The sequence below is a fragment of the Podarcis vaucheri genome, assembly GCF_965113315.1.
Source record: "Podarcis vaucheri genome assembly, chromosome: 2".
NCBI lineage: Eukaryota > Metazoa > Chordata > Lepidosauria > Squamata > Lacertidae > Podarcis > Podarcis vaucheri.
The window spans coordinates 88,408,918-88,436,480 of NC_138760.1; the positions used below are offsets into that span (position 1 = coordinate 88,408,918).

Genomic DNA, 27,563 nt, shown 5'->3' on the forward strand with positions numbered 1-27,563 from the left:
TTTCTGTAAAAGTGAAATTTATTTGCCTTAAAAAAATACATTTATAAAATAAGCTAATGTAGCTAGTTCCAATATACTATGCAATGCTTCAGTTAATGAAGATTTAATGGTCATATTTTAAAAATGCTACTTAGTTGTGCAAAACAGTGAGTTAAATATTAATGCAATAGTGGCATAATTGTTGAAGTCCTCTTTTATACATGTTATTCTCAACTTCTGATTTGGAATTCATGTAAGTGAATATTAAAAATACATCTCCTTAAAAATACAGAGGGTAGTGTATAGCTAAAATTAGAGACTCTAAACAATGGTACAAAATGTCATAGAAAGGCAGTCTTTTTCCTACAACGGGCCTGAAATAAATGAATAAAATGTGGTGGAGTATTGATCATCATTAAATCTTGACCCAGCTGTTGCATTTCTGCTCCTAATGGTAACATACCACAATATACTGGTACATGTTAGAATTGGTATAACATTCTTGGAAGGTTCCTCCAAGTCCTATTTCATAAGAGTTATCAAACTCCTATGTTCTTGTGTTAAAAAAAAAGTTATGCATCTAGCAAGAATAATTTATTACAATGAGAAATGGCTCATTATGCATATATTTATAGTATATACATTAACCCTCTTCAGGTATTCTATTTCTCTGTAAAAGTAAGTGGAGTGGAGAGAAATGCACTAAATGTGTACTACCCAGAAGCTGGGAGCCTCCTGTACTTGTGAAAGGTCTCAAGATTTTTGAACCCCCAATTTAAAATCACACAGGAAGCATCCACAAACCCAGAAGGGCTCCCAGCTTCAGAAGTTTGTTCTCCAAGCATACTTGTCCACACTTGTCTGTTGCTTTTACCTGTGGACAGAATACTTGAAGGTTATTGTTATAGCAGGGAATCACAAAAGGCTTCCCTAGAGAAACAGGAGATTAAAATCAGCCTCTTCTTACATAACCACACTCTTTGAAGGCAGTTAAAATTAAGTATTATGACATGATAGCAAAGCACCTAATGCATTGAACAAAATCGGGACGGACATTGATTTGATGCAAGTTAGTATTCCTGTTGCTATTTAACTGACATACTTTGGTGTAAATGATCATCACCCCAACCCACCAAGGGGAACCCACACACACAGACCTGCTTTTGCACATGATCAGCCCCATGTATGTATAATGGTGCTGGAAAAGATAAAGCCCTAACTTGGGGCCAGGGAGGTGAGGTAGCTCTCTCTAGCCACCACCATACAAAGAAGGCTGTGGCTGTACTCAAGGCACTCTCGTCTCCCCATTCGTGCTTGGGCATGAGGAAATAAGAGGCATTTAGTTCAGCAGCCTGGTCTATGTGCAACAAACTACGCAACACATTCAATGTGTATTTTCTGGAATGGCCATTATGCAAAGTTTCTGTTAATCAACCTTTGCCATTTTAATCTTTGTGCCACAATTTAAAATTTAGACTTATGATAGCAAGCTTAAGACTTTAGACAAGAAGCACCCACTTAATTTTGTTTTCTTTTTTTAAGGGGGGGCACCACTAGTTTTATATTCTAGAAACATATCTGTGACCTGATAGGTAGTAAATTCACTATTACACACTGTAATCTCAAGTCATTTGATTCAGATGTCTCAAAGCTGATGTGAGAGGGAGGAAAATCACAAGTCTGTGTGCTCCTCTTCCCTGGGCTTCCATATTCCTTTCCATAGTTTAAAATAAGCTTGAGCTGCTGTAATATCTGAACTGCATAGACTATGGTTACCTCTAATCACACCACCTCAAAACTCAGAATGAATCTGGTTTCAGTCCTGGGTGGGGACAGTCAAAGTGGATTAAAAAAGCAATGTTTAGTTTCAGTTTTGTTTTTTAAAAAGCTCAATTCCCCACCTGTTTTTTTTTCAAATGTGAAATTTAGTTTTAAAAATGTAAATACGAAGTCTAAAATACCAACTAGGTTAATATTAAATAACCTCAATATAAGCATGTTGGCTCTAAAAGTTACACTGTAAACTGAATACTGTATATTCCTATACAGTACCAGATCCATTGAATTAAATGAGGCTTTTCTATGTATGAAGAACTAATTGGATAATTTATTAGATATTAATATTTACATTCCACCTACACTTTGCCAAGTTACTTCTGTTGTATCAGTCATGGGCATTTCAGTTTTGATTGCTACTTTTGTTTGTTTCTGTGAGGCTAGGGCTTGGCAAAAGCATAGCGAAACAGAAAGGAGCAACACTGGAGAGAAGACAATTGTCCAGTGTTCAGCTTCCTATACTCCCAAACTTAACCTCACAAACTGTCATGGGTGCCAAGTGCAAGAAAGAATCTACATGCAAATATTTTAAAAGGTTGAAGAAGGAAAGCACACAAAATATATGTAGTGAGGCAAAAGATGAAAGGCCTGGTTACAAGAATGAAACAGTATACTTATTTAGTTATAAATTAGGAGGGCCCCAGTAGTGAGATTTGCACCATTATTTAGGAAATAAGATGATTTATCCATGAGAATGATTTAAATCAGCCTTTTTTTCTTGCTGATTTAAACTGGGATTTGTACTGCCTTGATTTAAAATCAATACACCCTGCAAACTATGATAAGCAGTAACCCGAGTTTTCCCAGTTGAAATACTAGAGCAGGCTCCAATTATTGTAATTAGGAATGTGGGGCAAAGATACATGGACCCAACAGAAGGAAAATGGAGTGTTCAAAACTACAGGGATGATCCCAATTGTTAAACCAGTGTGAGAGCCAGTGGTTAGTAATGGACTAGGACTGGAAAGATCTGGGGTCAAATGTTCACTCGGCAATGACTCTCACTGACCCTCAACCAGTCACTATCTTTCAGCGCAGTCTACTTCAAAAGGTTGCTGTGAGGGTAAAAGGGTGGGGAATCATATACCGTGCCTTGAGCTCATTGAAGGAAAGGCAGGATATAAACTGAATAAATGAATTCACGTTTGGCCATCAGCTCTATAATAACTGAACTGAATTATAATATTTAGTAGACTAGCATTTGAGATCTTAATAGGAAGTAAAATATCAAGACGAAGTACTCACTGGACAGCTACTAACTATTCCATTAAGTGTGATAGTCATTGAAACCAACAGGAATATTGCTTCCCCTGAGTTTAATACAATTGGGCAGATCAGCACCCATTTAAGAAGCTCTGCAGTGTCTGCACTGCATTGTGGAAGTTTAAGATGCATGCAGATGTTCAGTAAGAGCACTTAATTTTAAACGTATGCAAAAAATATATATAAAAAATCAGTTCCTTCCATATTCAAGTTGAACCTAAGGGGCTGCTTAAAATAATGTTTTAAGTATTAACACGGTCTGTTTCCAGTACCATATCCTTTGCATGTCCACTGTTCTTTGCAAGTGCCTTTACACCTTTCAAACGTGCGATGTGGTACATATGGCTGCAGAAAAGTCCAGTAAGTCACGTTGAGCCCGTTTTGATGAGTATACCCTGTAAATCTTCTGGCAGTGCAAGAATAATTGAATCAATGTGCATCTGTAACTTTTCCACAGTGCCTGGTTTCACAGGTAAGTTTTCTCCATCAGCCTATAACCACAGAAATTGCAATTAAAAATTCATGGTCATCTTAAAAGAATCCACAAGAAGTCAGCATTTATGAAAACAAGCATGATAGAAGAATCAGGAAAATACACACATTGGCTAAATATTAGTGCAAGCATCCAAAAAGAGACACAAAGTGGCTCATGTGTAATTGAGACTAAAAGGGCCTCAGTACATTCAGGATTCATGCAAGCTGAGCTCACTGTAGCTGGAACCTTCTTTTGGGGCATACCCTTGGCTGCCATCTGTTGATTTTGCTTTTTGTTTACAGATAAGCTTTCAACACTCTTCCAATTTTTAAGGGAGAATTTGCATACAGAAGGTCACAGGTTCAATCCCTGGCATGTCCAGGTAGGGTTAGGGAAAGATTCCTCTGAAATGTTGCCACAGCTGTTCAGTGTCCACAATATTGAGCTAGGCAGACCAATGGTTGGACTTGACATAAGGAAACTTCCAATGTTCTTATTTAAAATCAAGCTTTGGTTGGTCTCTCACACTGAACAGAAGTGATAGCAGATTTAATTTAAAATTTAATGGAAAACACAACTACCAAGTATTCTCTAAGAATGTTTGTAAATGCAGTTCTCTTCAGTAACTACATGCGACCACCAGAGGGATTTACTATCAAGAAAGCATATTCTGCAAGCAACTTTCTTCAATCTCAAGCAAAGCTGCAGGTAGGGAAATGTTGGAAGTACAGTAGTGATGTACCTTTATAATGCAAGCTACCCAAGGAATGGCTACTTAGATCTGCTGGAAAGCAACAAGTGTGCCCAGGGAGAAAATGCAAGGAAGCTGCCTCAAAAAGGGGGGCTTAAGTAGACACATGACAAAGCCAGCAATAAAAAGGGAGTAACAGTGCTAAATAAGAGAGAGAATGAACCTAGTATATGGACTATTGCAACCCACACCCTTCCAATCTAGCCAAGAAACTCAGCAGAGGCAGCTTATCAGTGCTCAACCTGCTACCTCCCACCCTTTTCTGGTCAGGAGTGGAAAGCATGCACAGAAAACGATAGCTGTGTGCTGGATTTCCCTAAGATCACTTTGGCTGCTGTGCAGGTTTTCTACTGCTAAGAAGAGGAAGAACATTCACGTTAAATGTTTTCCGACAGATGGGGTTGTAGTATCTTAATTATGAGCTATTTCCATTGCCCAGGAAGGCAGAAGTCAAGTAAGACTAGCTCTCCCCATAGGAATGAGAATGTGCTCTAGAGGTCTCCTGAGTATCCTTGTGATTAAAGATGAAGAATTATGTTGGGCCTTTAGAGAGGCTTGATAATCCTGCTCTGTAGCTTTGTCCTTTCTCCTAGAGAAGCCAAATAATGAAGCTTCTTTAAAATCACTACTCTTCCCCCTAATAACAACAGTACTAAAAAAATGAGGTGATTGAGCATTCCAGCAGGTCTGGGGACAGGTCCAGTATGGCAAGTACAAGCTAAGCAATGAGTCTGTGGGGGAGATGGAAACCTCTCATTGGTGATTTCAAACTCTGAAGGACTAGATGATACTTGACTAGACTAGTAAGAATGAAACATAACACAAAGCACTGATAATGGACGAACAGTACGTTGAATACATTTACCCACCAATTTGTCTACCTACCACTTTATCCTTTAATTTCAAAACTAAATCCACTGTTTCCACTTCAGTATGCTTCTGACTCCAGAAAAGCAAATCCTATCAGAAGAATATGTTCAAAAATCAGATTCAGTTAATTTCTTTACAATGAAAGCATGGGGGGGGGGGACTTTTATCATTGGAGCTTTAGGAAATGTCTTAAATGCCCACTTTATTGAGTGGTAGCCCCTGTACCTAAGGCAGTGCTGATCTCCCAAGGGTCCCTTGACTTTGGAGAGAATTTCAGAGGGCACAAAGAACTCAAGTTAGAAGACAGCAGCTGAAAAGACCCAATGTACATAAGGGAGAATATGCATAGCCCTTTGGATCCCAGCCATTAACAAATGCTACTCTAATCAGGGCTTATCCACACTTCCTCTTGTTCCACTACTTTCCCCCAGGGGAAGCTGCTCCTTAGTGCTCCATCGGAGCAAACAGGTATTTGGGTTTTCTCCAGCTTGCTGTTTGCTCATAATGTAGAGCTAAATAGTAGGTTTTTCCTGGGAAAGGAGTAGGGCAAGGGGAAAACTGCTTGGGGCCCATGCTTTCTAGGCACAGGGCAAATGAAAAGTGTGGAAATGCCCTCACTGGCCATACCATTTAAATTGGGTTTTCAAGGACAAATTATGCTTTTTATTTCTACAGAGAAGACAAGGAAGAAAAAGCTTAAAGCAAAGCAGTTTTTCCTGACCTCATTACATAGCGCTTCTAAGTGCAATGCCTCCAGCTTCTGTGTCATTTCTTTCCGCCGAGTCCTGAACCAGCCGTCAAAGTTGTACGATTTCAAAAAATGCCTTTAAGACAAAGGGGAAATTAGTTCTACTAGTGGAACAAGGTGACACTCCGAAATCAAAGTTACAAGATTGCTCTGCCAAGCACATGGCTAGAGGTTGACATAACGTACTTTCAAAAAGCTTTCAACAAGGTATCTCGCTAAAGACTCCTGAGTTAACAGTTATGGAATAAGAGGAGCGGTTCACTTATGGATCAGGTGTTGGTGAAGTAGGCAGCAGAGAGTAGGTTTAAATGGACAGTTCTCTGAATGGGGGAGTGTTATTGGGTTGTTGTTTTTATTCTGATTTATATGTTGTTATGTTTTCTGTGAACCTCCCTGAGACCTCCAGGTATAGGGTGGTATATAAACTCAATAAATAATAGTAATGTAGAAAGTGGAGTCCCCAAAAGGACCTCTCCAAACTGAGTGAATTGGGTGGTAAAATAACAAATGTAACACAATGAAAACAAGTGTAAAATGATGCACAGCACTACAACAATTTTTTTCACATACTGTATATGCTCAGGGGTTCTGAAATGGTGGTGACTTACCAGCAACAACACCTTGGGGTTGACCCAGCAGTTGGGGAAAAAAGATTAAATCCATGCTATATCATGCATCTATCACTATCATAATGTCATTATACAAATCTATAGTGCGACTACACTTGGAATACTGTATACTATTCTTCTTGCTTCAGCTCAAAAATGTTTCTTTATTATTTCATTTATAAACTGCTTCCCACAAAACAAGCAGTTTAAAAACAAACAAACAATACATAAGGCTTTGTACATCAGTACTAACACTTTGAACTTAGCCTGGTAGCCAACTGTTGATCAATTAGTCATGAAAATCCACTGATATATAAGACTCTACTAATGTGAACAACAAGTTAAACATATTTATAAATTCCTGTAAGAGAAAAGGGGCAACAACCATAACATTATTTTACAAAGTAGTTCAATTAGCATTAGAGGCAAGGGTTGTTTGTTGTTGTTGTTTTGCTGCTTCCAAAATATTTTTAACATGAAATTTGGATGTCTCTCAGGCTGTAATCTTAGCAATAGTCAAGGTATAAAACAGAATTACCTGTAGAGTCCTATCCAGTCTCCTTTTAATCTAGAGGTGAGCTGAGGCCCTGCTTTCTCAAGAGTTTTCATAAATTCCTCTTGGTTGAATGGCTTCAACTGTGGCGGGCTCTATGAGAGAAACACAGCTATAAGCACAGAAGCTGGCAGCTATTCACAAAATGAATATTTAGGTTATCAATGAATTTTCACCTTCCAAGGTGATATGCTCTTTTGCAGAGGCATCAGGCTTGCTACGTATCGTTCCTAGAACAAATAGACGCAAAAATAATGATGTTGAATCTCTGCGTTTGGCAAATCCATATTATTACATTTCTTAAGCGTTTTCTGATGGCTGTTCAAAAGCTGGCCTCAGAACCCACTGTGACTACTCTTCAGATTATTAACTTTATTTTAGCTTCTTAAAGGTTTAGATTACAAAGCCTTGGTTATGTTCATTGTTCAGTATAGAAGTGTCATAGACATAGCAGCTTACTAGAGGAATAATGAAGCTCTGGGTCAGTTCCAAAAAATAACGACGAAGGATTATGCTTTGAGCTTCTCCGGGACGCTTCTGCTGTACTCCCTAAAAAAGGCAATCACAGTAAACGAGGAGAACCTCAAGCTATAGCAATACACTGTTGATAAGGATATCTAATATTTAACAGACTTGGTACTATGAGTGCATTCATATAGTTCAACTACAAGTCTAAAATTACCTTTTGTAACTGCTTGATGATTTCTTCATCTCTGTTCAAGTATGACTTATAAGATGTATAAACACCTATGGGGGGGAAAAACAACCACCATGGGATTGTCCTCTGGTTTTGGCCCATAACAATATTCTGCAAATAGTAGGTTATAGTGATGAAACATTACCAGGCTTAGAATCCAAAGTCTTTAAGTTCTTTAGCTTTTTCACTTTCACCTGCTTTGGTACTTCACCTGCCAAAATGAAGGAAGAGACACTGTGAGTATAATCACTCAGATACTAAGATCTGAAGAGCCCTGGGCATGTTCATCCAAGAGGTTGTTGCACGTCTTTTGGTGTAACCATGTAAAACATAAGTTTAATACAATTTTGTAAACAGCCAAGCTTACAAAATATTTTCATAGATGAAAACATATTTATTCAGCTTCATGCAGAGTTTTGTTGGTTTAAATGTACACTTCATCACATTTCAAAAAAGTTGGAAATACGTTATGAAAGATAGTACTTTGCATATTTTTTCCTATCACTACTTATACCTATTCCAGTTCAGTTTTTGCAAAGTCTAATCTATAAAGTGACTTGAGTCAACTGAAGAGGCAAAACCAGCCTGTAGATTTTCATTAAATCGAAACCACCTCTCTACTTCTTAACAATAATGCCCCTATTATTTCATATTTTGTTCACATTTAACTAAGCTAAAGGAGGAAAGACAGTAACTTGTAATACTCTGTACACTGCAGAAAAAATCTTCAGTCAATTAAAAAAATTACCTGACAGTTTAATATCTCCTATTCGGATGATGTGTGGCCAGTGTTGCAGAGTTTTAGCAAAAAATGGATTCGTCACTCCTAATATGACAGAAGGCCTGAAATATGGAAGATTATCAATAAGATCAATAACCTCTGCATAGATTTAAAGTAACCACATTACAGAGAAGTAGTCTGGATAGTCTGTTGTAGAAAACACCAATATTAGCCTCGTGATGAACTGAAGACTAAGGCTTGGATCTACAGTAGCCTTTCCATGAAGAGGAAAGCTCCTTTCATTGGTGCAAGAGGGAAGAGGAAGGACTAATTAATTAATTTTCATTAATTTCAATAGGTCTACTCTGCGTAAAACTAGTTGAATGTCACCCATACATAGGAATTCTGGTATACCATATAGGATATTCTTTTCAAAGCAGGTCCCTAACTGCAAATTTATTTATTTAAAATATATACAATCATTTGACAATTATTAACAGTAATCAACAAAACTGCTAAAGGGGAAAAAACCCCTTCAGGTCCACAATGTTCTACAAGAAAATATGACATAATGTAAAATTACAATGCTTCTTTTAAAAAAGAAAGACAAAAAATACTTGAATCTTTTTTATGGGATGGCATTACTTTCTTGACAATATTGTGTTAAGGGGCAACCTGTTTTCCTAGAATTTATTTCTAGAGTCCTTTACAATTCTCACTCTTAGGTGTTATTTTTCCTATTATTACCATATAGGATCTTACTAGATTTAAGAAATGTTTATTCTGACTAGGAGGATGTCTTGACAGTCCTGTAATCAGAATTTGTATTAGTACAAGTTGAAACTCTATATACTGGAATATATCAAAACATCAGCTGCTTTCTATTTTCCATCTCTCAACACGAGACTCCATTAAAACAGTTGACTGTGGCTTGCACTGTTAGAAAACTGAAGGGCAGGGCTTTTGTTAAAGCTTCCTAGGCTAAGGTCCCTAGTCTACACGGATCCTTTAAAGTCAAGAGTTATGATTAAATGATGAGTCTAAATATCAAAAATGTATAATCCATTTTACTTACGGGGTCTGAGTACGAGTGGTATATTCTTTGAATTCACTGTCATGTATTGTAAAATAAGGCCTAAAATCACTATAGTACTTCAGAGGTGAGATACAGCTGTGAAACAGACACACAGAAGAAAAGTGTGTGAGTGGAAAGAGAGAGATTATTATAAATTTACTCAATAAATTATTAATTGGAGACAGGGTCTTTTCCATGATTTTGGAACATCCCCTACCCAGGGATGTCAGCTTGGTGTTGACATTGTCCATTAGACTGGGGGGGGAAACTCTCTTGGGTTCTTACAGATAAATTTTGCTACATTGTTGCTATTTTACTACTGTCTTTCAAAATACATGCTACTGAACTGTTACCCTTATCCTAATAGAGAACATATTTTCCAAATGTAGATCCTTATGTGGCTAAAATAGCATACTAGTTAGAAGTATCAGCAGACTAAATGAGTGCTGGGGGAAGGGATGAATGGAGTGTCAAAGAAAAAAGCACAGCTGGTTCGCTGAAACCCTGAACAGGAACTCTCCACACTAAAACATTTTGTCCAGAGTCCCACTTGCTATTAATTTGATTCTATTTTCGAAGTGTTTGTAAGCTGCTTCGAACACTTCACTTATTTTATACACTTCACTTATTTTAAAGTGAAGTACAGTGGTACCTCTGGTTACTCATGCTTCTGGTTACACACGCTTCAGGTTATGAACTCCGCTAACCCAGAAGTAGCTGCTCCTGGTTGCAAACTTTGCCCCAGGATGTGAGCAGAAATCGTGCACCAGAGGGAGACCCCATTAGCCAAAGCACACCTCAGGTTAAGAACAGACCTCCGGAATGAATTAAGTTCGTAACCAGAGGTACCACTGTACTTTAAAATAAAGGTATTTGTTTAAAATTAAAAAGACATCAACAAAATTTTTAGGGGATTAACTCCAAGTCTCCACCACTTGAAGTTATGGTAATCTGTCCTATTGGTTTCAGAGAGGCTTAAGCCCCAGTACATGGGGTCAGTTCCATCCAATACTGGTGGTGAAACACAACCCATGTCCTTCTGACATCCAATTGTGTCTATCCACAGGGAGAACACATTTCTGCTTGCACAACAGTACTTCCTTCCTCATGTAGACACCTCCAATGCCCCATAAATCTGGTCTGGAGGGTTGGGGAATGCTCAAGAAGAAGAGTTTGGATTTGATATCCCTCCTTTCACTCCCCTTCAGGAGTCTCAAAGCGGCTAACATTCTCCTTTCCCTTCCTCCCCCACAACAAACACTCTGTGAGGTGAGTGGGGCTGAGAGACTTCACAGAAGTGTGACTGGCCCAAGGTCACCCAGCAGCTGCATGTGGAGGAGCGGAGACGCGAACCCGGTTCCCCAGATTATGAGACTACCGCTCTTAACCACTACACCACTTTGGGGGCACACATGGAGGAAAGTCCAGCACTTCCAATCACACAATGTTGGATATCACTCATTATTTTGTAGCATTTGATAATATTAACTTCTCAGAAAAAAATCACTGTAATTATTATTTAATCCACATTCCATGCTTAAAAGATAATGCAAATTACATCAGCTTGTGCAAGTAGGGTAGCAGGTGTTTCCTGAAGGTTTGGGGTTTGCACAATTTGTGGTTTTCTTTTAAGTGCCTTGGAAAACAAGAACCATTCTGGGTCACTAAAAAGGCAGAGGGTGAGGCTGGAAGCTCTGCGAAGACTCTTCTCAGACTATCAGCAATAACCCCCCCCCCAAAGTATTACGGTTTTGCATGCTTTTCAAAACTTTTCTTCAGTTTCGCAGGGGTGTTGTCATTTTTAATGAAAACCAAGCCATTCCTAGGATTCTGCTTGAGCCTTCACATTCTGTGACTCATGGTGAGATCACAGTCATGCAGCTTTTTCGACTCCTCCATATGTTTACCTTACAAGTGCCAAAACGGTTTCTGAAGACTCCGATGGTGATGGTGCCATGACAACAAGCGGTTCCCCTAACAACACGAGCTCCCATAGCATCTGGATGTGAAAGAACACTGGCGAGAAACATCTGAAACAGATTTACAAGAATAGTCTTTTCTTCTTCTCCATTTTCTCTCTAGTTATAGCAGAGAGAGCGGGAGCAAAGAAAAAGAAAAGCAAAAAAGAGAGGCGGGGAGAAACATGCAACTGAAAATGTGACCTTGGCTCACAACCATCTTGAGAGTCTTAGATATGCCTGGCTGTTGAGGCTTATTGAAGGGTGTAAAAAGTGAGGGACGGGAAAGCCGCAAATATGAAGTGTGGATAGATCTACAGCCAGAGGCCATACAACTACAGCTGTCCAGCTTTGGCCAGGTTATGTGGTGGCCAAATACATAATTATTACACTGTGTTGCACCTGCTATAAAGAGAGCATAAAGGTGCTAAGATATTTGGACAGGGCTGCAGGAGTGTGGCCCAGCGGCAAGAAGAATATGAGTACTTTCTCCCTTTACACTCTTGCAAACTGTATCCCTGAGAAATGGCAGAGCTTATATTAAAGGAGTAATGAAAATCTGTGTTCTCAATGCACTCAACAGAGAGACTGAGAACACCAACATAACATCTCTCCTCAGAAATAAGCCCCACCGGATTAAATGAGACTTACTCCCAGGTAAGTGTATACATATTTGTAGGCATATTAATAATACAGTTAAATTAATTGCCACAACGTTTATAAACAATCCCTCCTTTTGTATGCTCTAGATTACCAACAACGGCTCGCTTATGCTCAATATCCATCCAATATCCATATCCTCGCTTATGCTCAATATCTAGGCAGTGATTAAAACCCACAGTGTTTGAAACTCTCTTTGATGGGGTACGACAGCTTCAGGATTTCAGAAAGATTAAGCCAATATGCCTTTCAGTTTTTACCTGAAGAGATCAACTTCATGGACAGTAGGCAACGCAATGGAGACCTGTGTGTCTGTCTAAAAGCAAAACAAAAAACTTTTGGTCAAATTAGCAGCAGATCATGCAATAAAAGGCCGGGTGTACTGTGCTACTTTTAAAATGATGATGAACTCTCTTACTAAGTATATCGCAAAAGTCTTGATTGGCCCTGCTCTCTTATGGCTGCTGTCTTAAGCTTTCCTCACCTACCCACCCACTCCCAGCCAGCAGGGCTTTATGGAGCATCAGGGACCCTGCTACATACACAGTCTACCATTCATGGCAGCTTGGGAGGAAGGCATGGGGCAGGCAGTAAGAACATTGTGCCAGCCTGGAGCACGATAGCAGGTAGCTTGGCCCAGACCCACTCCATTTGGGGGCTTTGGCTGGCTCCCACTGGTACTTCCCACCTAAATGTTCAGTGGCTAGCAGGAGGCTTAGCCAGGAGAGCTGGGCAGAAAGATACCTCCGCTCATTCCATCCTCCCAATCTGAAGTAAAGGGGGGTTGGACTCCTCTGCCTGTTGCCTACAGTGACTAACATTCTCAGAGTTACTTTTTTCTCAGTGAATATTTCAATTGATACCCTGAACGGGGTTTCACAACTGCTGCTCACTGGGTCAACATTTTCTGCTTACAACCCCAGGGTTTCGTTATTGGTCATTCGCCACCAGTTTCATGAACTGGTGTTCCATATGTTCCATGAGCATATATATGTGCAATTAACATTTTTAAAATCCAGTGTACATCACTTTATACTTGCTTACACTGTATTTTATTTGCCATTTTATGGCCTACCCACACAGTTTGGAGAGATCCTTCTAGAACTCTCCACAATCCCTTTTTGGTTTAACTACCCTGAACAATTTGGTATTGCCAGCAAACATGGTTACCTCAACTACTCACCCCTCATTCTAAATCATTACAGCTATGGTAGAAAAGCACACCTTACTTTTCTAAAGTAGGCTACTTCCTGCACACATCTCTCGTATCTCCCATCCAGGCTTGCCAAAGGCCTTCTCAGAGGTCAATGAAACTTTTGAGCAAGGGGGGGAAAACCAACAGGGCCAGGGAGGAGTATGGGAAGAGTCATAAGAGCCAGATAGGGAGGCTTAGAGGGCCTCAATTAGCCACTGGCTACAGACCAAGGTCTACAGACCAAGCCTGTGCTGGAGGGATGATATGTTAATATATGAATTTTATGTTTTAAAGGGGCTTCAAATAACTTCTTAAGGTATTAAGGATTAAATTAAGACACAGGGCTTGGAGGCAAGCTGTACTATGCTTCAGTTTTAACAGACAGAAAAGCTTATGGAATCTAATCTATGTTTGCAAAAAATGTTTGTGCAGATTTCCACTTTCCAATTCCTACGCTACAGTTTTGTACTTGCAACTCTACAGCTAGTCCTCATTTACAGAACACACATTCCCTTATACTTAAGGTCTGGAAATAACATTTGAAAGTCAGCCCCTTGTTTTGATGGAGTATTTAAGTGGCAGGTGAACCATTCAGTACCTGCTGTGTGGACTGTAATACTTGGGTTGTTCCAGGATTGTCGTGGCAGGTAGGAATCCGCACCTTAGGAAACAGATATTATATGCTTCATTTATTATTAAGAATAATACAAATAACCTAATAGGCTAAGAGGCATCAGCCACTTCTGAAAGCAATACTTAGCTAGAATTATATTGGTACAAATATTTATTATTAATGTTTTTTATTCAATTTTGATATGACCCTTCATCCAAGGATCACAGGGTGGTTTACAATATAAAAACACAAAAATGTGTAGCATTGTAACAAACAAACTAAAATATTCTTCCCTAAAAACCATTGCGTCAATCTCAACATTCCAACCTATGGGTACTAGCCCTGTGAACATCTGAAGTCTTCAAAGAAATTATGCAAAGAACAAACAGGGAGACATACTGAAGCCACTATTAATTACTTAAGAGCAATAACAGAGATGTTAATTTTAAAAAACACAGAAGTAAATTAAGTAAATACTAACACAATGTCCATTTCATGAGTGCAGCTACAGGCCTGATCTAAATAAATACTCTTCAGTAATATGGATTTCAATAGGTCAGTGTAAATTACATGTTTAAATTACTCCAACTGAAATAATCCAGCTTCAGGAGAATAAAGAAACACATGCTGACAAGTCTAAATATGATGGGGGAAATTCAAGTTCTAGAATACCAGAATTTTCATACATATCCCTTCTATTCAAATACACCCTCTGCTCCTACCCATTATGTGAACCTCAGAAGCATAAAATCAACACAAACATACAGGGATTACGGTTTTGAAAAATGTTCATTGCATTGTTACAAAGCCACAGCATGAATTCATACAGCAAACAAGAAGGGAAGAGGCTCAGCATTACCTTCATTACAATGCCCATAATAGGCAAATGTAAGGTTTTTCCTGGGACTGGTGGTGGCCATCGATCAATATCGCTACAAGCTGAAAAATAATAAAGCAATAGGATTTGCATGTAAAAACAACAACAAACCCTCCCTTAACAAATATCTCTTAAAATTTGTGGTTTATGAGACCTACCAACAACCCACCCTGACCAAGGCTACAGCTTCTGTTATGCCATATGGCTTCTCAGCGGGCAAACTGGCAACCCACACATGAATAAACACCTTCCAACCTACTGATCTTCTCGGCTGCATACCCCCCCCCCCCATCTGAATGTCATATATTCATAGTGCACTGCAACTTTAAAAGGTCCCCAGAACGGCACAAATGTGCAGTTAACTGTAATTTGCAACAATATTACCAACCTGCTTCCAAGAAAGGTTCGTTTTTTTCAAAATATTCAGGTGCAATTTTTCCAAGCACAGTGTGAAAAATGTGGCTATAAGGCAGCTTGCTTATCAGAACCAAGGACTAGTACAGGAGAAAGAAAATAATCTGAAATTAATCTTTCCTCAAGCCAGTACTGGTATTTAGAGTTATAAATTAAGCATCAGTTCCTCACTAAATACTTATAATGCCTATAATTAGCTGTTATTTTTTATTCTGCTACAAGCAGTAACATTGTTCCTAACCTACACGATGCACCTATTATGTGACAATGTCTTAAATGCGGAGAAGGTCCATGGGGCAAACTGGGAAGACTGTGATTTTGAGCAAAGCATCAGCAAGGATGGGTGCTAATCTCTCCCTGTTTACCAATCCCCCATCAGGGGCGAACAAAGGCTAACCAACACCCGGGGTGGGGCAAACCGCTGGCTGCGCACGCGTTGTGCCACTATGTACGACGCATGCGTGGCGTGGCTACGTATGACGTATGTAGCAGTTTGCTGCCAGCGCCGTCCAAGCGCCGTATGGATGGTAGCGGGATCCTATGCTTGCAGCTGCAGCAGTGGCGGAGGGATCCCACCACTGTCCATACGGTGCTCGGGGCGGCGCCGGCGGCAAACCACTATGTACAACGCATGTACGGCGTCGCTACATACAGCACATGTGTGCAACACCGCACATGCATTGTATGTAGCGGTTTGCCGCTGGTGCCACTCAAAAACCACACGGACAGTGGCAGGATCCTCTGCCTGCGGGGTGTCTTCTTGTCACCCCCCTAGACATGGCACCCAGGGCGCACGGCTCCCCCTTGCAATGCCACTGTCCCTCATGTCAAGTTGCAATATCCCCCTGCCCCGTGTTTCCCCCTGGGGGTTCAAGGTTTTTCTACTAACATGCATTTGGAAACTTGTGCATAACTAGATCTAAAAAAGGGAGAGATTAAATATGTTGTTCACCGCATTAGGGGTGGGCGGGCCAAAAAGCAAATATGGAAATAAACCAGATTGTCAACAGTAAATCCAGCGAATCAACTACACAATTTGTAATCCAATGATTCCTTTACTTACTTATCTCCAAGACTGTACATTGGATATATTACTTTGCATTTATGCATGCTAGTTTTAGTCTGAAAATTAACAGCCAAGACTAAAGGCATTCACCTCTCATTCTTAAACACATTATATGATTTCAACAGAACTTATTTCTTTCCAAAACTAGATTACCTTCTGGAAGTAGCCTCTTTTTAAGGTTTTGTCTTGTACTTGTCTGAAATATACATAACCATAATAATATGCAGGATCCTTCTGTAAAGAAACCAAAACCTTTACTGTTTTTAAAAAACAAATACATTCCATAATACTTTATACTTTCTGAGCAATATTTCAACTTTAGGGATGAGTCAATTATGTACAAAAATAAAATGAGAATAAGCCTCCTTCTCATAAGAGAATCAGTTTTCATATTTCATTTTGCTTAATGCTATATATGGCACTGTAAAAATACTTAAGTCTTCAACTCATCTGAATATGAAAGGTAAGAAAATCCATTGTTATAACTTAGAAGCAAATGTTTTCCAAGATTGTTGAAAAAATCTTTGCATAGTTTAGCTATATTTTTATAACTAGGAATCTGAACACAGAAAGGAGGCAAATAAAAGCAAGCCTGCTATGAAATAAAAAATGCCTCCATCTAACTTGGGCTGTGATTCTAACTATATTTAAAATAAAATAAACTTTCAAATAAATACACTAATCATCAAACTACTGAGATTTAAATTCTCTTAAAGGCTGGAATAGGTTACCAATAGTAAACAGTAATGGTTTACAACTTGGTGTTCCTGGAACCCTCTGCATTTTGCAACCATAGGGGTGTGCTGAATGTATTCTAGGGCATGTATAGGAAACCTGTGGCCCTTCAGCCCCAGCCAGCATAACCAATACTCAGAGATAACGGGAGTTGGAGTCCAGCAATGTCTGGAGGATCACAGGTTCCCCATTGCTGCTTTATGGTCAACTGATACACAACTGAATGTTCACCACAGATACTCCTCTGCAATAATCAGGAATTATTTGGCAGACAAACTGACAAAGTAAGGGTTTCCCCAAAACAGAACATTTGAAAACACTGTACATAGGAACACTGAAAACAAATTTCCAAAGGATGGAAGTATTTGCGGAAGGTTAAATATGCTATAATAGTTAATATTTCCATGCCACCAGAAATAATATGTTGATCATTAGAAGTTACATGACTCAGTACACCACCAACTATTTGCTGAGCTGTGCCTCTTGAAGAACAAGTTTCAGAATGGACCTCACAATTTCATTATGAAGTATCAGCGCAATACTTGCTTGCCAGTTACAGAAAAGCACTACAGTATAATGTTTGGCCAAGTGAAGATAAGCTACTTTCCCAACCTTCAAGTAAATGGGTAGGTCTCTGTCAAACTGGTCCAGTAGACAATGCCATGAAAGCTTTCTGCTAGAAGACTGTCGAAATCTAAAACAAAATTGCGTGTCTCCAAGGCAACCTAAGCCAAAAGGAAATGGGGGGGGGGACACACACAAAGTAAATACAATCAATAAATACATTTACTGAAATGTCCCATCATTTTGGGTCTAACAGCAGCTAGAGTGCATCAGTAGGAGAAAGACAAAGGTCTGGTGTAGCTGTGCTGTTTTCTTTTGAAAGACAGAGAGAGCACCCATACTGGGACAGCCGAAGCAGGATGCTGTGCTTCTCCATTAGACTAATATAGCAGCATACTATGGTTTTTGCAAATTCTAACTTTCCTCTCTTGGCAGAAAGCGAGAGTGCACACACAATACACATGCTTAGTATACACCAAGAGTGGGTCCATTCCTGCCTGTCTACACTAATATGCATTAGAGGTTGAACAGTACTGGAGTTCCTACCATTGCTGTCCAAACCACAGGAAAACGGGGTAATGGTTTGAATAGTTGAAAACGAGTCATGATAAAGCTCCTGTCTTAGTTCTGCAAAGTTTCCACAGGCAGTATTAATGTGGTGTGGCTTCCTGTCCCATTGCCCGGCTTACATTCTGTGCTTAAAGAGAGCTGCCACGGTATTATTACCTGTTAAAGCAGGGGTGGGCAAACTAAGGTCCGCGGACCGGATCAGGCCCAATTGCCCTCTGGATCTGGCCTGCGGACGGTTCTGGAGTTGCCACTTGGATCAGCGTGATTGCCATTTTTTCCACGATTTCCCCCCTCCCTCACGCACACAGCACCGGCGCCTCCTCCCTCCCTCTTGCTGGCTTCTCCCTGCCCTGCGGAGGAAAGGAGCTGGGCTTTAATAGGAAGCCTCGCCGCCCACCTGGGGAAAGCTGGCACAGAAAGGAGAGGCGCTGGCGTTGGCTCCCAACGGCAGGCAGAGCGGCGGAGAAGGTAGGCAGGGGGAGGGGAGGGCTGGGGGAGAGAGGGAAGCCCCCTCCACCCTGCGCACTCAGCCCGCCCCACCAAAAGGACTGGGGGACAATAAACCGGCCCCCTTGCAAAAAAGTTTGCTGACCCCTGTGTTAAAGCAACTAAACTTGCACTCTCTGCAGCAACTAGGAAGCACCATATTTAAATCCATGCAATTTAAAACTGTGGATCAAGTGGCACGGGAAAATTTTACCCGAACAAGGTTTAGGAAATACTAACAAATTTGTATCTCATATGCCAGAGCTGGAGCTATACCAGATATGCCATAATGGAGTAATTACAAATAAAACAGAAGTAGATAAACTGTTTAAACTTCTACAAAAAAACATGATTGTTTCTCCCATCTCTTATTGCCAGTGGCTCAGTATAATGACCATTCTGTTTTCCATGCTCTACACTTCAGAAGCAGAACAAAGAGTATTAAGTACTTGCTGGTTTATATAGGGATAATGCTAAGCTAAACAAGATATTGATTAAGAACTGCAAGGATATATATACACTATCTTAGTACAAGAGCTGGACTTTGAACTATTTATCCAATGGGCTGGGCAATCTTTGGGGCATGTGTATAGGCATTTTTTAAAAAAATACATTTGATATTTTTTTAATATTCAGAAAAAAGCTACGGGGACAACAAAAATGTACACATAAGGGTAAAAGCTCATCATTTAAGGTTACAGTTATTTACACTACAAATTGATTCCCAAAATTCCATATTCATACTCAAATTTCCATCTCTAAGGTTCTCCAGTTAATATTTAACTGTAACATTAGCTCAATATTAAGAAATTATAGCAGCAGCAAACCAGGCTCTTCCTTCAGTAAAATGCTGATCCAAAACAGGTTATTGTTTTGCTAAAGAGCAATCATAGAGAACCTTGATTCTTGGGGTGGGAAATCAACTTTAAAGGGAAACACAAGTTGTAACTAACTGATTTTTGTTGCAGTACTGGTATAAAAAGCTGTAGCTAATAATGTGTCTTGAAAGAACTATTCAACAATAAATTGAATAGGAGAGTTACATGTAATTTGATCAAGATTCCCCAGAACATTGTTAATGCAGTATCATACAAATTGGCTACTACATCACAGGGAACTGATTATCCAATTCTAAGGCAAAAAGCAACGTCAGTGCTTAGAGACTATAAAGAGGAAAACTTTCCATGTGATGGAGTGCAGGATTACACAAGGTGAAATAAAATACAAAATTATAAAAGTTAATTATTGGTTTGGCCAGGGCCAAAATCATGGAAGGACCTATGCAGGCCAGTGTCTCTCAACCCTTTCCTTTATAAAAAGAAAAGAAAAACAGCTTAGAAAAAAACAACGACAAAATAGGCCTCTAGCCCATTTGCTTAGAAAGAAATAATAGCATAAATGTAGCTAGTAGTATACCAAATTGCTCTCTAAAATAGAAAGCACACATTCGTTGGAATGGTTGTCCATTAGGCAGCACAGCATGGGGAGGCAGGCTGATGCACAGGCTGGACTATGTTTCCGCCAGATTCACGGCCCATTTCTGCTCATACCTAGGAATTCCAGATCCATACTCTTTTGCCATCAACGTGCTCTGCCATGTCCTACCACCACACCCAGGGAACCTCCAGACATACGTATATTATGTAACCAAAAACATAAAAAGAAATGTGAGAACTGAATCAACAGTGCTGATTCTGAACAACAATGAGATTATGACTAAGGTTGGTGATACCTGTTTTCATAAAGAAAAAGCAAGTATAATATAGGTGATGAACATTTTAAAACAAATAAATAAAACAGCCAAACTTAACCACCTCGTAATTTAAAAGAATTTATTTCTTTTTGATGTTCCAACATGAAAAGCATATACAGTAGTCCCCAACTTACGCAGGGCTTATGTTCTGGAGATCGCGCCTAAAGCCAAAATCATGTATAGTCAAAACACACTGAGTGCAATGGCAGGTGGTATTGTCAAAGTCATTATTCCCAGAATCTTGCCCCCTTTCCAGTTTTTCTCATTTTTAAAATTGCCATAAAGCTGAATGTGCACAAGTGAAATGTGCGTAAGTTGCTGGCTTTCTGTAATGTACTTGTAGATAAGCACCTAGTTATGCAATGGGAGTCTGGAATTGCCCAAAACCAACCACACTGAAAATATCACAGACTATTGCAAAGTGATAAAGGGGAAAAATGCTGTTCACTACTGAGTGCTATTTTTTCAAATCCTATCCATGGGGCGTCCAGTTTGAAATGTTTTATTTTGCTTGAATTTACTTTGTTACTTTTTTTTAACAAAAAGAAAGATCACAGCTGAACATGTATTTGATACCTATACATGAGACTGCGTTAATTAATTCATATCTCAAAAGCACTTTAACACTTGCAAATCCTTCTACATACTGGACGTAATCCAGTCAAAGTTAAGCACTTTGAAGTCCCATTGATTTCATTCAGACATTTAAGCAAGTGTTTAAAATCAATGGGACTTCAAAGTGCTTAATTTTGGAGTCCTGCCCCCCCCCCGCCAACAGCAGTACGGAGTTCTACAGTGCAATCGTAACCTTCCACCCCACCCCAGGATGTTGATGGCTGCTTTACCCCGTCATTGAGAGAGCTACCGCTGGCTGTTCACATGCTGGTGGCAGCTAGTGGAAAGTCCTGAAATGGGGTAGTGCCACAGCAACTTTGAATCCAAAGGACCCAAAGCCCTGCAGATACCCTGAAGGGCCAGATACTCAGACCCCTCAGCTATGCCAGCCTTGATTTGAATTTTCCATGTAGGACAAACAATAAGTGTTTAGTTTTTTCCTATCACATGCACTTAATAAAATTGAACATTAATTAGAATGACAATGGTATTAACAGTACAGTTAACAGAAGCATTTCATTTTTCATATGCGTACAGCATGAATATCTAATAAATAATTACCTGAATTGGAATCTGGGAAAGACAAATAGCAAATATTGGTTTTCTAGGGGAGAAAAATAGAAGTTACATTTTGGCAGGAGAAAAGCGCCATCTTAAAAGCATTTTAAAACTTCTACTCACCTCTTTATCTGTAAGTTTTGCATGTTGAGGATGTATTACCTGCAAATGATAAAACTTGCATTGGTGGACAAAAAGATGGTGCAATCTACCAGCATTACGAATTGTGCAAAGTTATATGCACTAGCATATCTGTGACCACATATTCTCATAAATGGTGGGGTATGCACTTATAGACAGTAGCCCCCATCTAGAGATTTCAAGGTTTATTCACAGCAGCTTTGCAAGGGTTTGCATACATCCAATAGATTTTTTTTTCTTGACCAGTCTCTTCACTTTACACTGCAAACAGCATTTGGAAAATTCAAAATCCAATCCATTACATAAAGGCAGCAACGATATCCAGGGAACATCAGGAACAAACTCCATGCATTTCCCTGCAAACATTTTTGGCCTGTTCATTCCTGCTTATATCATCCATTTTTGTTAATAAATCACAATGCCTTACCTTCCAAGGTACATGGTATTACCTGGAACACAAAGAACTCTTTCCAGCTATTTATAGCTCTGTGCAGATGAGCTGAACCTGTTACACTTATATCCATTTATATCTTTCTTATATTATAGCATACTTTCAACTGATAATACATGCTATAGCTCAACTGCAGATTAGGGATCAGGAATGTGCCAAAGACTCCCCTCTCGCTTACCATTTCCCTCCTTAATTTGCAAGTTGCTCAAGCCATAGCTCTCCATGATCTCGAAAGAAGGTAACGATGGTTAGTGCTATCCTACAAATGCCTTGTAAACCGATTTAAAATAATAGTTATAAATAATTTTTTGGAGGTTACCATTAACCTTTTGCCTGATTCAGCTATCACAGTTAGACCAACCTAGAAATGGAGGAAGGGATTAACATCAAAGAGAATGTGTACATTCCAAACCTCCATAGTTTCAAAGACAGTCACTCTAAACTGAACCAAAAAGACCATATTGCATTACAAGATTTCAGTTTACCGATCAGAATAATGGCTTGCAAGCATTTTGTCTTTTGGATGTTCATTAGTTAACATTAGTTCTAGGGAACTTCCAGTCCATGAGCCTAGCTAGACACTCACCTGCCCTAGACCTAATGATTGCAGGGTTTGCAGCCATTCCTGATTAGCTGACTCTCTGTGCCTACAAACCATTGTGCCTTTGCCCATGAAATGTGGTTTCAAAGTGCAATGGCAAAGGAAGCAGAGTTTGCAGGAACTGACCATCAGCTGATCAGGAATATGTGCAAAATTTGTTCCTTTTGCCCACATGGTTTGATTTCAAACAGCACAGGCAAAGAAAAAAGCTTCACCTGATATCAGGTAACTGACAGGTTAGTGGTTGCACCCACCTGTCAAAATTGCCCACAGTGGTTGGGGGAGGTCATCCACTTCCTCAACTCTGCTTACCATACATTATCATTTTAAGGAGTTCAAGATAATGTGCCGGATGTATATAGGCTAGCTAAGGCTAAAAGTGTGTTTGCTTTGGAATTTGTCAGCTTTCAATTCTACAGAGGGATCTAAAAGGATATCAGTATTTAAATGGAAAGTGCCACAGTGCATTTTTAAAATGTTTGAAGAATCTAAAACTTACTTTTGAATACAGCTACAGGTTTACATTTCTGACGTGTGAAACGCATTCATTTAGTTCATTTGAATCACCTATTCCTTCAAGGAGCCAGAGAGACATATATGCAGTTATCACGTTTTAGTTATTTATGATTTCTTAAATATGCAATACTACTAGAATAATAGAATTGTAGAGTTGGAAGGGACCCAATCTAGTCCACCACCTGCAAAGCTACTCTTTTTGTTGTTTCTTGCTGTTATTATAGACTTGTTTCAAGGTTAAATAGTGAGCTTCATAGCTGGGCAGGAATACACATCTTGGGTTTTCTAGATTCAAATTTAACACTCCAATGACCATTGCACGCTAATTTTCTCAAGAGGAGACAAACAACTGGAGGTTCTTTCTCTTTCAGCCGCTGCTAGCAAGAGGTAAAAAATAAACAAATGAAAATGCCCTAAGTTAATCAGTTATTTTGCGGCGGGCAGGCGGGTGCTGCTACATGAATAGATTTGGAACTCGGGACTGTGGTCTATGATCATAAGACACGCACAATTTTGTTAAACTGGATTATCATACTTAATCTATTCCAAATACATTAGAGTTATAGAATCCATTATTTTACAGGATACTCCCCCCCCCCCGAGTAAAAAGTTTGGGACCAGCTGTAATCTATTATGTATATCTTAACATGATTGGAGTTCAGAAAACACAAATCACACATAGGAACTAAGTCTTTTATGTGCTCTGTGACACTCCCTACCTCTAAAGATGTGGCAGGATCCGTCCCTACCTTCTTTCAGAAGTCTTCTATCAACTGTACTCTTTAGACAAGCCTTCAGAATATGTTTTTTTTATTTTTAACCAGCCAGTATCTACTGATGTTTTATTGATACGTTTCATTATGTTTTATGGATATTTGTAGACTGCCTTTATTGTAGCTGGATAGCACAGCTGGCTACAGCACTGCGCTGATACCACCAAGGTTGCAGGCTTACTTCCTGTATGGGGCAGCTGCATAGTCCTGCACTGCAGGGAGTTGGACTAGATGATCCTCAGGGTCCCTTCCAACTCTACAATTCTATGATTCTATTTTTTTATTGTAAGCTGCCTTGATATATTTTATGAAAGTGTGGATTATAAACAGTTAAATGATCACCCCCTTAGTTAATCCAAACTGGTGAAGGCCAATGAAAACTGAAGATCAGGGTGCATGTAGATAGATGACAGTGTCTTATGTGCACTGGATATGAACCGAACTCCAACAAAAACTATTGCAGAACAGACTTGCCCCTCACTTGAGTTCAGATATGGCTTTTACACTTCCCAGGCTCACTGAACGAACACTAATATACCATGATGCTGTGACAACTGTACTGTAGTGGCCCTTTACAATGAAGCTCACAGTGTAATGATCCTCAGCAATGAAGTATAGCCTTGGGCTTATCACCCTCGGCTGGCTTCTCCTAATGCACCCCATCAGTCGAAGCCCAAGGGCCTTCACTTGCACAACACAGCCTCCCCTTTCTCTTCCTCCTGTGTGCCCCAAAATTGACTGGGTCATGAGAAAAAAGGCACCGGGATCATTCCATCCAGAAAGATGCAATGCTTGCACATGCTGAAGTCCACCCCATGTCTCCCAAGCTTAACTTGCCTCACAGAGCTGTTAGGGTGGTTTAGAGTTATCTAATTTTTATGACTGAGTTTTTTGGAGAACTGATGAGGAAAATTATAAGACCCAAATATCACAATTAACCTTGTATTTTGCCTCCAGTCACATATTACATTTGATACATGAAAAACAAATCTTGGACTAAAAAGGTACTTGGGAAAGGAATCTGGGCGGAATACAGTAGCTACTTTTCTCAAACAAGCCAATCTTGAAGGAACTTGTAACAAGAGCGCTGTTTTTTATTTTATTTCTTTTGCTATCACTTTCGTTAATGAAGCAGCCTCCTTTCCCGCTTTCCAAACAACGGAGCCTCTTGGATAAGGAAAGTAGAGGCTCTTGAGAGCAACAGCAGCTGATAAAAGGAGAGCCGCCCAAACTCCGCACATTTCAAAACACGTTACACGCGTCTGCTTTTACTGTTATTACGCGGAGCAAGACCAGCAAACGGGGGGGGGGGGGGAAATAGAGACACCCTCTTCTCGGGAAGCAGCAGTACTATTATCCTGAATAATGCTCCCAAAAAGCGATTAAGAGCCGCTGTATCAACAAAGACAGCCTGGCGCAAAACACAAGAGCTGGCGACCGACCCCCAGCGCCCCGGGGAGATGCCGGGAGGGTCTCCACTCCATCCTTGGGGAGCGGCGTTCCCACGACCCGTGTCAGCCCCCGGGCAAAGGAAACGAGCCAGCCCCGCCTTTGCCTGCCCTCCTCCCCACCTGCAGCCAGAACCCGCCGCATCTCTCCTGGTGGGAGGACGGGCGGGCTTCCCCGTCCCTTTCCCGCTCACCTCCACCGCCTGCCCGAGCTCCAGGTCGAAGCCCACCACGCACACGCAGTGCAGCCAGGCCGAGAAGCGGTCCCAAGGCAGCAGCGGCATCAGGCGCCCGCCCGGCGCGCATTCCGGGAGCTCCCGAGCCCCCTCCGGGGAGCCCGCCCGCCTCGCGCTTCCGCCGCCGCCATCGCCCGGCTTCCGCAGGGACATGGCGATTGGCGGCGCCGCACCGAAACGGCCGCCGGCCCCCGAGCAGCAGCCGGGTTCCCCCTCACTTTCGCCCTAAGCCGCCGTGCAGCCGGTTCTGCCAGAAACCCCGAGGGAGGGCCACGTGACGCGGGTCTCTGGGGCCGCGGCCGCCCCTAACCTCCCCCCCTCCCGCTCCGCTATGGGAACGTCCACAGCAGACCGAGAAGAGGGAGGTGGAAGAGTCCAAACGAGCATCATAGGGGTGGAGACAAGCAGAGGGGAGGAGAATAGCCCTTTGGCGGCCGCAGGGAGGAGGGAGAGTATTTAGTCCGTCTTTGGAGGGGGCGTAGGAAGCTTCTTCAATGAATTTTTTTTACAAACAACCCTCCCAAAGAATATGCTATGTTCACTGGGTTGGTGTTACAGACCCTCAGGGGAAGGAGTTTTCCTACGCATACTTTCAAATCTGCCTTTTCCCCACCCTGAATACCCAGCCATAGAGCGTTCCAGGCGCTTCTCCGGTTATATTTAGCTCAAGGCCCTTTAAAACGGCAACTTTGTTGGCGTAAGGCTGGGAAGCACTTTAAGGTCATGACATCTGATCCAGTCCCATGCACTGAGGCAGGCTTCTCTTCCCCATTCTGGTATTATAGACAAACACACACACACACACACACACACACGATTTTGATTTTTGCCTTAATGAAGCCAGAATAACTACAGTTCTCTTCTATATTTGCAACCAGGAACATTAAGCAGAATTCTAACTGCATAATTCATGTGCAACCCACATTTGTTTATTTAGGGTACGGTATTTGCTACCTTGCTCTTCTGTTCTCAAAGGGTTTTCCAAAGCAACTTACAAAGGAACTTTCAAAATAACAGCAAACAAAGCTTTTTATTACCCTTTAAGCTTTCTGGGTGGTTTATAAAATACATTACATCTTTATCTGCAGGAATTGATCCTGAATATATATCGACACCTATATATTTTCCTCCCCAATTTGAAGGTGCAATTTTTAATACTCATGGGGATGGGTAAATTCCATCCTTCCCGCTGCTGTACTTCTCTTTGATTTGGGATGCATCTATGCAACTGCTATGAATTTTTTCCCCCTGCACTCCATAAGATCCCTGTCACAGATCTGCGCCCAAGCCTAGGGTAGCGCTGAAATTATATCTGATCTGCACCAATGAGAGCTTTTCTCCTGACACAAATAGCAGGCACTAGGATTTGGGATGGGGGGAGAAATTTAACTTTGTTTGCATTTTAGCAAGATAATACCTAATTTGTACTTCTCAAACGAATATGAGAACCAAAACACAGCCATCTTTGGAAATCTGCACTTCTCTGAATTTTGTGATGTAGAACTGTCCAGGGTTTCAGACTGAGGTCTCTCCCAAACCAACTTGGAGATGCTTCAGATCACCTCTCCCTGTATGAACTGACCTGGAAACTGCAATCATCATATGAGGACCTTCTTTGTGTGCCGCCTCCATGAGAGGTCCAGAGGGAGGCAACATGAGAACGAGCCTTTTCTGTGGTGGCTCCCCACCTTGGAATGCTCTCCCCAGGGAGGCTCGCCTAGCACCATCATTACACATCTTTAGGGACCAGGCAGAAA

General features: G+C 40.6%; 1 protein-coding gene across 1 annotated transcript; it reads right to left on the minus strand.

Annotated features, from left to right (window-relative positions):
• On the minus strand, positions 1-26,138 carry DENND6A (DENN domain containing 6A). The gene is made up of 20 exons (XM_082209878.1): positions 25,765-26,138; positions 21,764-21,802; positions 21,644-21,686; positions 17,707-17,819; positions 16,513-16,593; positions 15,268-15,373; positions 14,862-14,941; positions 13,988-14,050; positions 12,455-12,510; positions 11,484-11,606; positions 9,577-9,672; positions 8,529-8,623; positions 7,926-7,991; positions 7,766-7,830; positions 7,543-7,632; positions 7,260-7,313; positions 7,069-7,178; positions 5,896-5,998; positions 5,190-5,264; positions 1-3,569 (listed from the first exon to the last, which is right to left on the minus strand). The coding sequence occupies exons 1-20, from the start codon at positions 25,957-25,959 to the stop codon at positions 3,444-3,446; spliced, it is 1,779 nt and encodes a 592-aa protein (XP_082066004.1). The 5' UTR covers positions 25,960-26,138; the 3' UTR covers positions 1-3,443.
• Positions 26,139-27,563: the final 1,425 nt, after the last annotated feature.

Excerpts from the sequence above, each read along its gene's own strand:
- DENND6A (XM_082209878.1), bottom strand. The coding sequence starts at position 25,959 with ATGTCCCTGCGGAAGCCGGGCGATGGCGGCGGCGGAAGCGCGAGGCGG. Across the intron at positions 9,673-11,483 it reads ACCGTTTTGGCACTTGTAAG|CTGTATCTCACCTCTGAAGT; the intron begins GTAAACATATGG and ends TCTGTTTCACAG. Across the intron at positions 7,831-7,925 it reads GACTTTGGATTCTAAGCCTG|GTGTTTATACATCTTATAAG; the intron begins GTAATGTTTCAT and ends TCCCCCCCATAG.